General features: G+C 38.3%; 1 protein-coding gene across 1 annotated transcript in view; it reads right to left on the bottom strand.

The window, feature by feature from the left end:
* Positions 1-16,588, bottom strand: part of GRB14 (growth factor receptor bound protein 14) — a 63,873-nt gene extending 47,285 nt beyond the window's left edge. The window contains exons 1-2 of the mRNA XM_034065545.1: positions 16,446-16,588; positions 14,688-14,820 (exon numbers count right to left, since the gene is read on the bottom strand). Of these exons, the coding sequence (XP_033921436.1) occupies positions 14,688-14,820; positions 16,446-16,588 (276 nt within the window). The remainder of the gene's footprint in view (positions 1-14,687; positions 14,821-16,445) is intronic.
* Positions 16,589-18,266: the final 1,678 nt, after the last annotated feature.

Below are 18,266 nucleotides of genomic sequence, written 5' to 3'. Positions count from 1 at the left end.
GCCAGACTTGTTATCTTGAATAAATGATTAGTCTTTAACTGACTGTAAAACACTGTTCTGAATCCATTATGACCTTTAGAATCTAATTTAAAAAAAAAAACAAAACAAAACAAAAAACACAAAAACCCCCAACACATTTTAGACAAATACACAAAATTATTCACACAAAACATAAAGAAGACATTTACTCTAACTGCACTGGATTAATTATATGTCTAGTCTAAACACACTATAAATCTGGTTGTAATAGTACTCAATATGCATAATTCCCCATGTTTATTAAGCAAGTAATTTTTCTGCCTGTGCTAAAAACACCCTTGGAAACTAAATGAGGCTCTACAGCTTTAGTTAAAAATGGATTACTTAAGAATAAAACACATCAACTGTGGTAAGTACCTATTTTAAACCAGAAAGAAGTATGAAATAACTTTGGACAAGACACATTACATATGTAGAATGAAAATGAGAGAAAAACATATATTCAAGAAACTGGCAGAACAGCCAGATGAGCACACTGACAACGCAAACTTTTACCTTTTGTGAGGGAGGAGAAATACCACAATAAAATGAGACTTCTTACACAATTACCCATCCCATGAATTTAAGAAATAATGACTGGGGATGTTCGATAGCCTAAAATAGTACTTCATGAGCTAAAGCTTAAGTTTCCTTGATCATGCAGTGCTAACACAACATTTTTACATTTTCAGATTCTTCTTGCATTACAAAAAATTGATGTTGCACTACTTTTAGTTAAAGGAGATGTCTAAGGTTCTAATGTCCATGAGAAACAAACCCAAATTTACACATGCACATGTATGCTCAACTGTTACTTCTTACAAGCAAGGTTCTTTCTTGCCTGCCTTCCTACCTTCCCTCCCTCACTCCAGTATTCCAGTTCCAGAAATTATGTTATTGCTACAGAAATAACAAAAGCACTTTCCGCAAAGAGAGAAGATTCTTACAGGAGGAATTCTACATGTGTAGATAAAAACATCGCAAGCATAAACAGGACTATTAAATTTGGCAGTGAGACCTCAGTGAGGACACATGCCTTTGAGAATTTTTGCAACTATGTGTAACCCAATACCTACCTAAGGCAACATCCTGTGCTGCTTCCTCCTGCTACTGCCATTTGGCTTGCAAAGTGCACAGAGAAAAAGTAAAGCCAGTAACTGCTGAAAGCTAATTTGATAGTAGTGTTGAAAATATTTGTTTTAAAATAGGAGAGAATGCACAGTAGATGGTCTTACTCACCATGTAGTTGTCAAAAGAGAAAAACCCATAAGTTTCCTCAGAGAATGATGCCCATCTCTCAACAGCAAAAAAAGAAAATTAATCCACTAAAATACACAGTTCAGTTAAAACCGGGTTTCCCAGCCTTAGGAATGCTAGATTGAGCAAAGTTATACATCTCTCCCCTCCCACCTAGCACCAAGTACTGCTGTATGCATACGGGAGGACTCCAGCACAACTACACACTGCAAGAACAAAGACCTTCATTTCCTAACATACAAATAATCAAAGAACAGTCAAAAATAAAATAACTATGACAACTGAAGATTTGAGACCAGGTGGGGTGTTAAGGGGAGGAAGAGAGGAAGGGAAGGGAACACCACAGCATTGAGAGGATGAGAGCTGAGAGAAAAAAACCCATAAACCATAATTTTTAAAATTGTCAGGACTGTAACACAGATAGGCCAAATTATCAGGACAAAACTGTGTAAGAACTTATCATGCACACATCTAAACCTGAAAGAGGAGTTACTATACCAGAAAAGTAGTATGTGATTTTATGAAGTTAGTAATATAATCTAAGCTGTACCAATCACACTAAAATTGTATGTTCACAGGCTTCCCCTCCAACTCAAACAATGAAGTAATCTAAAAGAATAACATATATCCCAAATCAGTAAGAGCTACATGTTTATACTACTTTAGACCTGCTGGACTTATGCCAATACCATAAAAAGTATATGCTGTGTCCTGTGAATATTGCTCAAGAGAATCATTTAATACAGTGAAATTTAATTTTTCACATTGGTGGTATATTAAAAGCCTCTGAGTAACAGAAGAATTTATTAACAGTGATTCAGGCAAATTAGGCAGCACTGAATTTTTGAAAAATATCTACACATTTACAAAATAAATTGAACTAATGAATTACTTAGTTTGTTACAACTAACTTCTTAGAAGCTAATATATCTGCCTTAATAGAGAGTCATATTTCTGTACTTCACTTCCATGTGTATTTTTAACTTCACAGATACCCCCAATGCATAGAGTTACACCAGGCAAGCCTAGTGCACGTATGTGTAATGATTTTGTATTGCTTCCACTTTTTAGTGACTTAATAAAAAAAGGGAAGCTACAGTGGCTATGGAGAAACACTGTGCAGTGTTACCCTGATTCCCAAAATACATAATGGGCCATTCAGTACTAATGGGCTAGCCAGCAGGAGTAAGAAAAAAGTATTTTGCATTTAAGGCTGATGTAAACCCTGTGGAACTAGGCTCCAGTAATCCTCCATTAGACACAGTACCATAGCCTTCTACAGAGGCATATATTAATATTCTGAAATGCCATTATCACACTCCATATTTAAAACCTACATTAATCTGTAAGCAAAATCAACTTGCACAAGGTACAGAATTATAGTAACAAAAAAGCACAGTAACAAATATTCATTTATGTACACATAAATATTTATGTATGTTGTGTAAATATGTACCTCACATAATTTATTACACTAGAGAAATAAAAAAATAAATATTAAATATATTTATTTAAAACATTATTTATGCTAAATACATGTATTACCAATCCATACTAAAATCAGAATTATAAGACTGATGTAAATGCTGTACCCCTTTCTGCAGAGCTATTGGCATAACTGCAGGCAGTGTTACTCAAAGACAAACTCATGTCTGCTCTTCACAAAACTGACCATCCTTCAAAGTGATAACATGAAGCAGAACAAAGTAGTTAGCAATATTTCTTGAAGCCTAACTTCTTAAAACCTAAATATTGGACAGTCAGTGCAAAGAAAAGACTAAGAATGTAGTAAATGACACCCATTCAAAGCCAATTACAGAAGATACTGGGTACGACTAACTGGAAATCAACCAAAGAGCTTGAAAACTCATCTTCTCTCCTTGGAAAGGCCAACACTGGTATGTCTGGCTATAAAAATAAGCAGAACAATATGCATTTCTATCACTCAGAAACTTGTCTTCACTGTCAAAACAAAAACAAAACGCAAATGATTAAAAGACTGTATTTTAACACTTCATAATGAGTGGTTACAGTGTTGGGGTTTTCTTCCTGTCTTTTCCCAGCAAACAAAATACTCTTCAATGCTTCTGATCTTCAGGTTTAAAGAAAGTAGCTGAGCATAAGAACAGATGTGTCCATGAAGTTTCATTCTGATTCTTATCTACATTTATTCAGAGCAGCAGCAAACCCCATCTTTTACTCAAGTAATACAATTTCTACTGTTGCAGTGCAACAAAGCCCTGAAAATGTGGCAAGTAAAATGTTACAAAGGAATGGAATTTAAGACTGTTTTATGAACTCAAATTGTTGATCACCCCACTTACATTATTTATTTTATGTATCAAATACCTGCATAACAAGCCTGGTTTCATTAATGTGGTTCTAAGGAAGTAATATTTTTTTAATTCTTCAGGAAAAAGGGTAGAATTCTGCATTCCGTATACAATAAAGAAAGCTATAATCTTTTTTAAAGGTCTCATAATGTGCTTTATAGCAGAAAAAGTTTTTTGCTTTTATGCATCATGACTAAGCAATAATCCTGTTGTAAACCAAATTGTTAAACAGATGCTGGAACTGTAATATTTGATATTTCTTTTAAAACTCCTGAACAGCAGTTTGCATCAGAAACATTGCTCACCACCAGTGAAGATTGCAGATATTCTGCTAAAATTATTTATATTAAGTATTCATAACATCTCATGCAATAATGTATCAGATATGGAGACTACTGCAGTTTCATAGGAAGTTACTTTATCATGGAGCACACATTTCATGTATATGTCCTAGAAATATTCATTACTGACTTAGCAAATAGTACAACAGTCCATGCTAAAATTCATTAGATCATATTGATAGCATTTTCCCTCTCAGTAATTAGAGATGAACACCCAAAATGTCTAGGGAAAAAAAGTGTTATCTCCAAGACATAAGCAATGTCAATATACTGGCAAGTTAAAGATAAACAATGTAATTTAATGTAATTTTTCAAGTGGCAAAAACTACATGACAAGTCACTGGCACCAGTAAGACACTTCAGAATCCATGCACTCAAAGCATGTATCTTCATGATAAATCACCCTAACGTCAGCAGGGCATAGGTAAATTCTGTTGATGACAAGAACACCAAACACCATAAATAGAAAAAGAATACAGCTCCCTCCCAAAAAACTAAAATTTTACCTGCAGCTCCCAAAGAGTAATAAACACTCCTAAGAAATAGGAAGTAAATACTTTCCTAAACTTTCAAAACCTTTTGTCCTTGATTGAAACACATGGGATGGAAAAAAACTGGTAAGGAACTGATGTCAAGTCACAAAGAGAACTTGTTTGCAGACAGACATTTGATCTTTGTTCAGTCAGTTTTAAAACAAGAGCTTTTTAATAAAACTATAAAACCAGTGAAAATACAGCAGATATTATCCATTTCCTTGGCTCAATAAAGGTTCAGTTTTAACTTGATTCATTTTACACTGAGTATCTAGCAGCAAGAGATCCATAGCAACTGATCTTCTAGGTTTAAGGTATATTTATTTGTTTCTATCTTTCTCTCTTAAGCTCCAGTTCAAAACTCTAATGACTAATTTGAGAAATCAGAAGAATCAAAATCTATTCTAGAGATTGAGTTTAAAGTGTTCATTCCAAATCTTACAGAATTAACATCCTTTTCTACTAGAGATAGTTATAATAAATGTCAAGTGTTTGCAATTAGGTTTTTACCTTTCAGGCACACAGTTTCATTTCCTATGGGAACATGTTCTCAAAATTCTGTAATACAGCTTCAAAATTTTGCTGTAAGAAAACAACTTGTGGTAACAGAGCCTGATCCTGTAGGAATTGTACTCACAGGTATATTAGATATGCATATATTGTAGCACACATAAAAGCATTTAATAGAAATTTAATAAGACTAACACACCACAAAAAAGAAACAGCACAATTCATAGTTTCAGTTCTTCCCCTTTTTAGCCTTCCCATGGATGAGCCAGATATTCCAAACAATACAGCATATTGGCACAGTTCAAGGGCAAAGCTAAATAACCCAAAGCAAGACCCCAAATCCTGCACTGAAGAGTTATCTCCAAATATGTCATTTCATAGTTCTCAGAAGACTGTTGTCCTTTTGCTGGCCAAGAAAAATGTACTACATGAACTCTGAACTCCTTTTGAATGTTATCCTTCAATTACCCATGTGTCAGCTTCCTTCTTCTCCCTGGTTATAGCTATGATATAACTGGGTCAAACTGACCCTTAAACATAGTTAAAACAAGATTGTCAGACTCAGTGGCTGTATTTGGAAGGGCTTTGAGCAACTTGGTCTAATGGAAAGTGTCTCTGCCCAAGGCAGCGCGATTGGAAATGGATGACCTTTAAGGTCCTTCCAATGCAAACCATTCTTTGACTCTGTGATGAATTCATCATTCAGCTGCTCCAAAGACCTATTAGTTTCGAATATCTGAAGTCTTCTGTATGGCTTGATTGACACAGCAAGTACATTATTCTAATTTTCCATTAAGTCTATTCCTTATGTAAGCTTTTACCAGCTATCTCCAAATCGTTAATAATATTACAAGACTGACATTATCTTTCATACCTATGAGTATTCAATGTGTTTGCCCAATACCTGCTAAAAAACAACAAAGTTACAAACCCCCTACTGGACACTTAAATTAAAAAAAAAAAAGTATTAATGCCTAACCTTCAGTGTTACTTAATCAGGCCATTGTCTTGTGGGCAGAAGTACAAAGTACAAAAAGTTTAAGAAATAACTCAAGAGGTATCCTTTTCAAAACTCTTTTCAACTGGCTTTTGATCTTAAATGAAGGGGAAAAAAAACACAAACAAACCACCACCAACAACCAAACAAACAAAAGCCAGAGCATAGCCTTTTCATGGCTGCTCTTCAGGTCCATCAATGACAACGATATTATCCTAAGATCATAGAAAGGAGTAGTTATGAAGACACTGGGGAAAAATGGATCTCATTGTTCAGTGACTTTCCCAGATGAGACAACACACAAATGTACTTTCAAAGCTCCATGTTCTGAAGTTCCCTGAATACAATAAACTGAAATTTGTTTACTATTAAAGTCAGTAATCATGGACTAGAGTCAATCATCTACATGACTACATCAGAAGCAAAACAGCTTTCCAGGACAATCTGAAATTGGACAGCTGTTACCTCCTGAACAAGTCAGATGCACAAATACCCTACACTTTGAGAAAAACAAAAAAAAAGAAAAAAATCACTTTAAAATATAACTTCATTACAATAATCAGATATAAATATGAAGGCAACCAGTCAAAAATTACAGATATGTGAACTAAGTATGAAAATCATGATATGGATAATTTTCTTTTAGCCCTAATAAATAATTATTATACTAGACAGAAACTAGACAGATGCTGCCTGCTTACCAAAATGGAAGAGATTATTCCTAATGCTACAACACACTAACCAGGCGGGCTGATGTTAGAGAAAAGCCTAATCATGAAAATCACAGGAGCCTGGACAAAATCTTCTGTTTTACCAGATTATTCATCTCCCCTCCAATGATAATGGAAGGGTTCACACTGCAGGAATAACGGCAGAAAGCTGAGCACTACTCTTTAACACAGGTCTATATTTTGCAGTACCAAAGAGCATGACGCAGGTTTCCATCCTTTTCCTTTCAATTCTCCTTACAAACCTGTGGGATCTAAAAGCCTTGTTATGCACACTCCTTGCAAAGCCTTTCACCTGTCTATTTTCACTATCAGTAGGTTGAAGCCTGACTGAAAAGCATACTGATAACAAAGTTCTGTCAACTGAGTTTTAAGAAAACCCTCATATTGAGGGCTTTCCCCTCACTACATGGCAGCAAATTCTTGAAAACTTTCAGCCTGTTTCTCAACAGTTGATACCATTTCTGTGCCATTATCAAGTGCCTGCAGCTGTTCATAAACTCCAAATCTTAATGTAATCAGTAACAGGAGTTATCATAACATAACTAAAATAAAAAGGCTATTTATAGTCTAAGAATGCAGTCATTGAAAAATCCAATTCTGCTCCCAAGGCAATCTACTGTATCTTGTTTTATTGTGCATATAATATCCAGTTAAGAAGCAAAGAAATAGACACACTGGTAAGCAGTATATACATGCATATCAGAAACAGCAGGAACAATCCATCTGTATCCTAATTAGAAGCACAGGCACACCTCTAAGATAACCAATATACATTTATCTCTTGAGACTTCAGTACTAAATATCAAGTACACTATTGGGCTCAAATATGAGCTGACTGGCTGCAAATGAATGCTCTGTGACTGAAACAGGAGAAAAGAAAGTTCACACTCTTACTAGAGCAGAGGTCTAATTTCTTTTCCCTCCCACAGCTGCCCTTGTTGAAAAAATTTCTTTGGCCTGATTAGCCTTTTTTTCTTTTTTATCTTCCCATTTGAGGTGACTCCCGTAAGGACTCTAACATGTGAGACATGCTTAAGTACACCATCTTGAAGGTTTCTTTTTATCTTATTCCCAAATTAAAGGCAGTCATACAGAGATGAGTGAATTCCCTCAGAAGTAACAGTTTTAAACATGTTGAAGACAAACAAGAACATGGCCAGTGATCTCCCACTTACCATTGCAGGATTTCATCACTTGCTAGAGATATATCCCATCACAGAAATAATCAGCTGCTAGAAAAGTTTAGAAATCCCCAACTGGAAGCTCTATCAGTGATAACATCAATCTCAGATAAATGATACAACTTATAAATGTTACTTGACACTATTCTGATTAACCCAGACGTGTCCCTGAAAGTCAGATGGGAAAGTTACCTATTTTGATCAAAAGACAGTTCAGACAGTGGTCAGTAAAAGGAAGAAGACAACAGTGTTTTGTTGTTATGATACTGATGTCTGGCATCCCACATTTACCACAGTATCACTTACTGAAAATGCCACCAATGAGAAGCCACCTGAAAAAAGATCTGTCAATAAAATATTTATTTAATCATGCATCTATCTATGGCAGACAATGGAGCTGCTACAAATGACCTTAAATTCTCAGTTATCCAGTCTATTCCTAAAGAAATGCAACCATTCCTGGGAAAAACTATAAATAAAAGCAGTCCTAGTATCTATCACATCTAATTCCCTTCTGAAAATCATAAGGATTCAAGCTCCATTCATCAGAATTTAATCTTTTAAAGCCAAGCTCAATATAAGCGAATTATCAAAAGTGACTCAGCAACATTAGAGCAGAAGTTCCCTGCAGTTTCAGCTAGCTTTAACTGTAAAACTTCTTTATACTCAAAGAAATCGAGACTGATTTTACCACTCTCTGCTCTAGCCACCCGATAATTACAAAATACTAGAGAGGTGTCACAGGACCAAAATACTAGGTAGTCAACTCAGAATTCAAGAGATTAATGTTAAAGAACTACTTTTGGGAGAATCAAAGTTTCCAAATTTACAGACATTTTCTACACAAAGAATTAGATCTACTGCAATGTACCAGAGGTTTCTTGTTCAAAATATAACTTCCAAAAGGCACAGAAGAGGCAGTTTCTTGTTTTGAGAAAACAGTCCTAACAAAAAAGATTAGACACTTCAGTTTTGATTTTCAGGCTGCTGAAGCCAAAACCATTCAAAATCAAAGGCATGATTAAAATCATTCCAATTTTTAAAACACTGGCAAAATGTCTACCAATATCATTGACAGCACTGATGATTTTTTTTTAAATCTTTTGTAGCTAGAAATTGCAAAAATTTAAGCCTAATGTTTTTCTGATGTGAATTAAACAACAAGCTTGCAGAGGCAATATCTTAGTAACCAGAAAAGTTAAAGTAAAATTGGTTTTGTGCTCATTTGAAAGGAAAAAAAATACCTGCTATTTTTGTTAAATTAGAATGTTTAGAGTCTTTGCTTGAGTTGTTTTAGGACAGTAACAAAGTACAAGGTTAATGTGTAATAACATTCAGGGTTGATGTGAAGTTTGACAGAAAGCAATTTCTTGCCTCTGTAAGAACGATACACTAATGAATGAACCAATGTAAAGAAGATAAAGTAAAATACAGAAAGAAAAACAAAAGTCAAAACCAGGTGATTCATCTGAAATTTCTGCAGGCTGATGTATCAGATAGTTTGTGCTAGGCCACTTCAGAATAAACAAAGTGATACTCCTTATTGCTAAACTGAAAAACTGTTCAACTGCCTCCAGAGTTTTACCTATATAGACCTGTTGACTTTCTGCCACAGTGTTAAGGCAACTGGACAAAGCACAAAGGTACATGCATTCAAACAGCAACTTTTAATGGCAGTCTAACTACTTTTAATCTGCTATAATAGCAATAAATCTTTCCTGGAAGGGTAGCTACAGCCATTTAAATGAAGAACAGGGGCAGAAACTGGAGCAGAAGACCACCAGGTGAGACACCACAAAAAGGAGTCCAACTGAATCAAGTCTTTATATTAGAGATTTCATGTAGAAATCTTGAGTTTGTACAGGTTATATTTTTCTGTTAATCTGTAAACTGGCTGGAAAGACCTTTTCCTTTCCCTTCCTCCTTTCAAATTCTAAGGGTGTTTTTCTGTGTAATTTAGAGAAAGACATGGGAGAAACATATATATATATGCTTACAAACTGGAAGGAAGAAATACTAAGAACTGATAAAAGAGGTATGTGCAATGCTGTCCAACCTGGAAAGGATCTGTTGAGAAACGGACAGACTGAAATTACAGAGTAAATTTAATTAATGCATCTTTGGCTAGAAAATGTATTTCAACTCATGGAAATTGCTTGAAAATACATGAATTATTACATTTAAATAAAAAATCTTTTTGTATTAAAAGTCAAGAGAAAAACAGTATTTCAGAAAAAAAAACACCCCGTCATAAAAACATCTAAGTACCAGATACTTAACCATTTATGCCTGCTAATAGAATTATATGAAAAATGTGTAAGAATGAGGCTTCAAGTGGGTACACTAGAAGACCCTGAACTATAGCTATAGAACAAAATAAATGGTACTCCAACTGCAACCGTCAATGGTAAATATTATTCATACACTTAGAAGGGCACACATTTAAAGAAACATCTGTTCTTTGTCATAAAGTTGCTTTCAGTTCTTCTTTGCCAAAGAGCTTTAGATGAAAATCTTTGTTAATGCAAAAAAGTGAAGTGACATTCCACTACAGCCAAATATGTATTTGAGATCTTTATACAATAGATTTCCTGGAAAGAACATTGTGGGAGTATATTTGGATTCTAAATGATAAAAATATCTACTTGTTTAGAACATCAAGAAAGACAAAAGAGGCAAGATAAAATTCCTAAGATTTGAGTGTTCTTCACCTTGAGATTTACTTGAGTTTTATTTTTGCACTTCTAATTTAATTTAAAAACACAAGGCACTAATTACCTTGAACTACTTTTGTGATGAAACACTTTCTGGCTTATCCTTGATCAGGGCAAGAACTATCACTCCCGTGCAAATGACTCAGGTTTTGATTTCAGAAAGACTTCAAAGCTAAGCCTTCATAAAACTATAGTAACTTCTTTTTAGTTCATTTGACCAAAGAAAACTAAAAGCATACTAAAGAACAGAACATGTTTACTTACAGTTAATATTTTTCCCTACCAATATCCATTTTGCTCATAATTAGAGACAAAAGTACAAAGTGTTTTATATTTTAAGTGTCTTGCCACTTCTGGGAGAACACAGACTCTGAGACACAATTAGATGTTTCACATGAGTTCACAAACTCCACCCAGTAACGGCAAATGATCAATTCCTCCATAGCCAACATTTCCTAGCATGCACCTAGTTGATCATGCTGTGCCAAACATGAGCAAAAAACTGGGATTTTGGTCTTTTCAAATAGAAGTCTCACACTCTGAAGCACAAAATGCCGTTTACCTGAACATATACAAATATAACATAATTCAGGCCCAAAGTACCCAAGTCCCTCCTACATTTCTTCCAAGGATACCAAACCTGATGATTTCTTACAGGATAGATTACACAATCCACAAAGTAATCTTGCCATCTATACATTCAGTTTCAGGTTTCACCTCTACATCTTTCCCTTGAGGATGAGGGCATTAACTACATAAACCCACTCCAACTTGTGAAACATCTCAAAGTTCCACCTTCCCAAACATGGGTGTGATATCATAACATCAGTTCCACAGGGTCAACTCCAGGAAATGCTCCACTGAGAATAGCTCATCTGACACAGAAGCCCGCAGTTCTCAGCAGCATAGTGTTGGCCTGTCCTTTCTATTCTCCCAGCTTCTAAACCTTCCTCTAGGATAATAGAATTTGTCACTATACTGACTCTATACTTTTACTCCTTATTTTGACCTCCACCATTCTCCTGTTTTTTAAATGAAAAGAGAACAAAGCAGTCCAGGTTGTCTCTCAAGGTTTGTTCTAATTACTCTCACCATGTCATGATTATGAGTCTGTGGGGATACAACACAAAACTCTTTCAAAACTGCAGAAAGGAAAAGAAGATGGACAGCTGTATTGATGAGGCAGACCAAATAATGTTCAGACATACACATGTCCTCCTTCCCAAGCACAGAGGCAACTCACTATTCTCCTACATGGCGTTTACCAATTTGCTTTTATAAACTTATTTCCTGTAAGTCAACCCCACAAACAAACACACTGTTCAAGCAGCATGTTCAATGTTTTGAGACTCTTATGATAAAAGATCACCAGAATACATAAAGAACTTCAGCTTAGAAAAACAAGAATTCAAAATAATGCTAATTATCTATTCAGAAGAGAAAAGATTTCAGATGTCATAGGTGTTAAGAATAAGAGAATAGATACTTGTGACAACTTCTTTTTTCCTGGGAAGTAGAAAATCTTTTCTGGAGAGAAAAAAACAAGACAGAAGAGGCATAACTTCTTTTTTTTCTTTTAGAAAAGCCTATTTTGATAATAGCTACTTATTAGACATAAGTAGAAATTCACTCTGTAATTTTTCTTTATTATGCCTAAAATAAAGACATAGTAGAAAAAGAAACTAAATGAGAAAGAAAGCAATCTAAAAGAAGAATCACTGAAAAACATGTAGATCATCAGAGGGGCAACAGAAAAAAATCTCGCACCTATCAACAATATTAAGATTTTTTAAAAGTGCTTAAATGTAGCTCGTTTCTCTAAGGAGTTCCAAAACTATCAAACTGTAACAGTAATATTCGTGACCTTGGGGACTGCATACAATGAAATTTTTGTATTTGGCTTAAGTATTTGCAGACAGAGATGTTACAAAGTTGGCAAAATAAAAATATGGGGACATGATATTTCCAAGCACGACCTCCACAACTGTGGGAAGTCAAAGCCACAGCCAATTCACTTCTCCTCTTTTCACACCTCTCTCCTTTACAAACCTAAGTAATTTTATAAATATATTAGAAGACTTCAACCTGAATCAAAGATAAAAAGTTTAACTCAACAGTTGCCATTTGGCCTCAGCCTTTAATAACTTTAAATTAAGAACTTAAGAACAGTCATACTGAGTCTGACAGAAGGTCTGCTTAGCCCAGCACCATTTATCCTGCAGTGGCCATAAACAGATACCTTGGTGAAAAGCTTTTTGACAGAAAGCATGGTCCTGTTAAAATGCCTCCTTTAAATAAAAGGAAGACTCCTCACAGTTCTTCCGGTAACTGGCAAATGTACCAGGCCCTTCGTATTATTTTAGCACCATTATTATTTTAGCTCACTTCTGTCAGTAAACGAGCTGTTCTTGATCCTACTTTTACTAGAGAGAACACTACACTCTTAAATGGAAAACCAACAGAATGGAAGGACTATGAGCAGAAATTGTCACAAAATATATGAGAAGAATCTTTATGAAGAAACAGACATGAAATCAGCAAAGCTATGAACTCCAGCTTCTGAGAGACTGAATTTAACACTTGGCTGGGTTAACTGATCAAGCCAGTCAGTAATGTTAACCATGACAGGCCACAAAAGCAGATAGTTGACCTTTGTATGTTAAACCTTGCTTGGGAAATCTACTAACCAGTTGCAAGCACAAAAGTTACTACAATAAGTGCAACTTAATCCAGCAACATGTGTAATTTAAACTAATTCTTTAATGTGGCTTCTAGCACTTACGTTCAGAAAGATGTTACTAGTACAGTGTTCTTCCTGCCTCTGCAGTCAATGCTTCTACTGTCCAAGCACAAAACTATGGCACTTTTAGCAACTGCTTCAGCAATGTTTAGAGACACACTGACCAGAAATGCTTCAGATTAGTATTACTATTGTTAAGAAAGAACAAAAAGCAATAAAAGTACTCCAGAAGGACACTACAGCGCGAACATGAAAAATATGGCAAGATAGGATCAGTAGTTTCCCAGACACATACATATTTTTTCACTGCAGAAGCAGGGATAAGATCCTCCTTAAGGTGTCAGCCAGGAATCTGCTAATAAAGTTCTCTGGCAGGCACACAGAAACAGCCATGATTGGTCAACTTCAGAAAAGTTAATACAACTACAAGAAACTTTGACTTCCAGACAATTTCTTCATGCAAACCTAAAAACTGAATAACCAACAGCAGTGTAAGTTCATACACCTCCAATATCATCCCTAAAACTGTTAAGACAGGGTCTTGCAGACCACTGAGAATGTGAAGGAAGTGGTACCCTTAATCCTACAGTTGTTCCTTGTCAGAACTCATTCTAGGCTCAAGAAAACAGAATGTAAGCTTTTAGAATGAAGGAGATCTTCAACACCAGTAATTTCCATTAATTGGAAATTTCCTCCTTAATCTATGCCCCTGCTCAGGATAACATTTAAATTGTGTGTGAACAGAACTAAGACAAAGCATTGCCAGGTCTGTCTGCCCACTCAGAACTTCCATTGGTTTATACTTTAAGGCATTTATGGAAATACAGTAACATCAGCTGTAGACAAATAAACACACATGCATATAAAATATATGCCATGTACACAGCATTTGCTCCTTCCCCATAAATTTTGGGTTTATTCAATTATCCTACCAAAATTAGACCTTCAGACAAAAGAAGCTGCTCAATGGCTGTTAAATTTCTCTGTGCTATAGCACTGATGACAGTAATTGGAGGTTGGGAGGAAGGGAAGAAAGACATTAACTTCTCTTTTAAGGACATAAAGTACTGCCTGCCTGCCCCTGCTTCCGCTTTACCCGAAAAATTTTCACAGTCACATGTAGGCTCTGTGAAAGAACAGTCACATCTAGAGTCACAGGTTCCAAAACCTCATTTTCTACAATCATCAGTGACCTACAGAGAAAATCTCACCAAATTACAGAAATATGGAACACCTTTATTAGAAAAATAACTTAATAGGTAACTGAGCTTTTTCCTCAAGCTTTCATGAAACCAATCTATAATTTGTCAAATAATAATTTAGAAATCTTACCTGCTTTTTTCTTGAAGTTTCCTTGGACAACAGGCTGGCTGACAAAACTGATGCAAACGGAGAGCAGCAGAGCTCAGGAAAAGGGTTTGGAATTGCTGAGATCTCCAAAATATTGTCATCTTTCTGTTTTCTCCTATTTCAGCAAAATACATAATATCAAACATAACAAATAGCAACTGCTGTTAAAATTGCAGTATCCAACCACAGTGCATTAAATACTAAGGCATTAATACCACAATGCTTCCTGGTTGCAGCAATTAGCTTCTTTATGCAGTTATTCTTTTTCAATCAGTAGGCTGAATCTATTAACATACAGTGCTTAACACTACTTGAAAGCAATCCAAGTATACAGCTCTGAATATAAAGTTGTTTGAATATTTTTAAGTCTTTGCAGAGCAGGAGCACAGTTATATTTATATTGGCTCCTAAGGACATTAGTAAATATTGTGTTGTCCCTGTGTTCATGCCATTCCCTATGTACACATATTACAACAGCGGATGCATGTAACTTCTCAGTAATACTTCTTGAGTACATCACAACTGTTTTTTAAACCGATGGAAACTTTTTTTTTCACCAGGAGTCAAAGTGACTGACAAGGCAAAATACCGCAAAGCTATACACTCCTTTCTGGTTTCAACTGCATTTGTACTTGTATCTCCATAGCTCCATCATAAAATAAATGTTTCAGCAGTTGCTGACTCCTTAAATCTGATTGTGTCTGAAGCATCACCAAGCAGTATTTGCAAGAGTTGTGAAGATAATCACTCCTGTACTTACTTTAAATCAGTGCATAACTGATCTCTTCAGCAACACCTTAATAACATGGCTGTTTAGATGGCTATGTACATTACAGTGCATGGTTTTCTCACAGAAAATACTCAACAGCACTTTGTCTACTTGCTTTCATTTGGACAGCAACACCCAGTCTGCCTACATATTTTCTGTATGTGTGAGTTGATGACTCCAAGTATTTAGCTTTATTACCTTATTATTATCACTCCAGATTTCACATACTAATTGGTACAATGTGGGAAAAACCATGAGAGTAAGGTAATGATGCAGAATGAAGACACTTTACTTTCTGTAAATCCTCACTGAATATTCACTTAAAGTGCTATCTAGCATTACGGAGTGAAAAATCCCATATGCAGTATTTTAAGATTCTGCAAACTTCAGTCTACCAAAACTGATCAGACGCTTCATGAAAAGCCTAGCTCACAGTTTCCCTTACTAAGAATAGAGACCAGTGCCTTTAAGAACAGCCTCAGAGGTAGCAAACGGTGCACTTCGCTGACAGCAATTACAGCGGCATCGCTAACGGTGGAGCCGTTTATCTCACGAACATTGTAAGACAAGACACTGCAAAGAGAAAGTAGAGTCCCGGTTCGGTGTGACAAGGCAGGCTCGCCAACATCGTCTTTTTCCACCTCAAACTGGGAAACCTCTAAAAAGAAGGGGGGGGGGGGGGGGGGGGGGGGGGGGTAGTGGGAGTGCGGACGCCACACATCTGCAGCGCAGAGAAGTGTCTGCAGGGCCGGGAAACAACTTTGGAGTTCCAGAGAGGCGCGGGCCGGTCCCGGCCCAGGCCGCCCCGCTCCTGGCCCCCTCCCCACACCGCCGCTACCTAAGCCGCGGGGCACTCACACCCTCAGGCCCCGCTCCCGCCCGCAGGACGCCGGTCAGCCCCTAGACGGCGGCAGGCGGGCCCTCGAGGGAGCAGGCAGGGCCGGCGGTGCCCGCCCGGGGTCCGGCCTTACCTGTCGGGGGGCGAGGGCTGCGGGTCCCCCCCAGGGGGCTGGGGGAGCGGGCAGGGGGAGCCCGCTGCGCCGCGGGGGCCGCCGCCCTCGGGCTCCACCGCCGTCCCTGAGGCGCGCAGCACACCGGGCAGCGGGGCGGCCATCGGCGGCGGCGACGTCCTGGCTCGGCCGCCCTCGCGGGAGGCACGTCGGAGAGCGGCCCCGGCGCTGCCGGGCGTGTCGGGCGGAGGCTGCTCTCCGCTCCCGCTGCGAAGGGGGGAGGTGGCGGGGAGCGAGGGGAAGCGCCGCTCGGGCGGAGAACGGCACCGAACGCCTTCCCCGGCACACGTGCGCGGGCGGCGGCGGGGGTGGGCGGCCGCCGGCTCCACGCTGTGGCGGGCGGGGGCCGAGCCGTGCCCTTTCGGCTGCTGCCGCGCCGGGGCGGAAGGTGCCCTGCGCTCCGCTCCCTGGCGGCACAGCGGGAGGGCCCCGGCAGGTGCGCGGCTCCCCCTCCCTCATCCCGGGACTCGAGGCCGCGGTGTCACCCGACCCATCAGGAGCGTCGAGCCGGGCCTGACAGAGCGCCAGGGCGGCCGAGGACGGGGAGCGCTGCCCCTTGACTCCTGAGGAGTTGGCTCGGGCCTGGCCGGTAACCTTCTCCCCGGCTGGGCCGGCCCGTGCCGCACCGACGCTCACTGCCTGAGGGGTCTGGTGCTTGTTTAAGAGCCTGACAAACCATTAACGAAACTACCCCATCCCTCTGTGAGGTCGGGGATTTATGGTTATGCCTTACAGAAATAAGGAATGAACAAGGCCGGAGGACAGACCCGTACTTTCGTGCCAAACAAGCAGCTCTCGGGGGGAGGCTGGGTTCTCAGCCGAGCCCAGGGATCGCGTTCACCTGCAGCTCTAATGAGAGAGGAAAGTGGTTTATTGTTGTGCCTTGGGCTACTTCACAGCAGTCTGCACCACTGAAGAAGCCAGCTCCTGTCCGTCTTTTATGTACACAGAATCCTACATGCCAATTCCACAGCCACCATTTTTGCCATTGAAAAATAAAATTACCTTCTCACTGGACGAAGAACAGTTTGATAGCACCAAACAGAGTGGGTAAAAATGTGTAAATCAGCCAGTTTGTTACAAAGTCAAATAGTTAAAGTCCAGCCTCTGGCAAAAACAGCTGAAGGTAGAAGCCTTCTGATTGTACTTGGCATGCTCAGGGCCAATAGCTGCAAAGTCAGACTGGTGAAAATAAGTGGGACATGTGCTTTGATGTTTTCCTGAAGCCACCAAAGAAATAGTGACACACAAGCCAAAATTTCAATTCTGAAAAAATATTTTTCTGATTCAGAAACAGTACTCACGGTTTTCATTTTGGCTGAGTCACAGATGATTTTGCAGGATGCTTATTTTCAATGAAATGAAGGATTCCTTCTCTGAACAGCTCATTCTCTGTTACACTGGCAGCAGCAGTGCAAGCTCAAGTTGATTAACAATTCTTGCATACAGAGACTGTCAAACATCTGGGATATTACAATGTCAGAGGACTGACTGGATTTGCACACTGTGAACAGCTATGGTTTTACACAACTGCACAGATCAGACCACTATTTTTTTTACCAATTGATTCACTGTCATAAATGTGACATGGTAAACCTCACTGTCTTCAAAAGAATGGAAGGAAGGAGAGTTGGTCTGGGTGCTTGAGGTAGAAAACTGAGGTCAGGAAGAGATAAAAACCTTCAAGTGGCAATTGTATGCTGATATTAATCAGCATTATAAAAGTGTAGCCATGAAAAGAAAATACGCTTTGACTTTTTAACCAGTCTGTGCAACTTGTTA

This window comes from Melopsittacus undulatus, chromosome 8 (genome assembly GCF_012275295.1).
Source record: "Melopsittacus undulatus isolate bMelUnd1 chromosome 8, bMelUnd1.mat.Z, whole genome shotgun sequence".
Lineage (NCBI taxonomy): Eukaryota > Metazoa > Chordata > Aves > Psittaciformes > Psittaculidae > Melopsittacus > Melopsittacus undulatus.
Note: the sequence above shows the minus strand (reverse complement) of the source record. Positions and strands in the feature narration are given on the sequence as shown.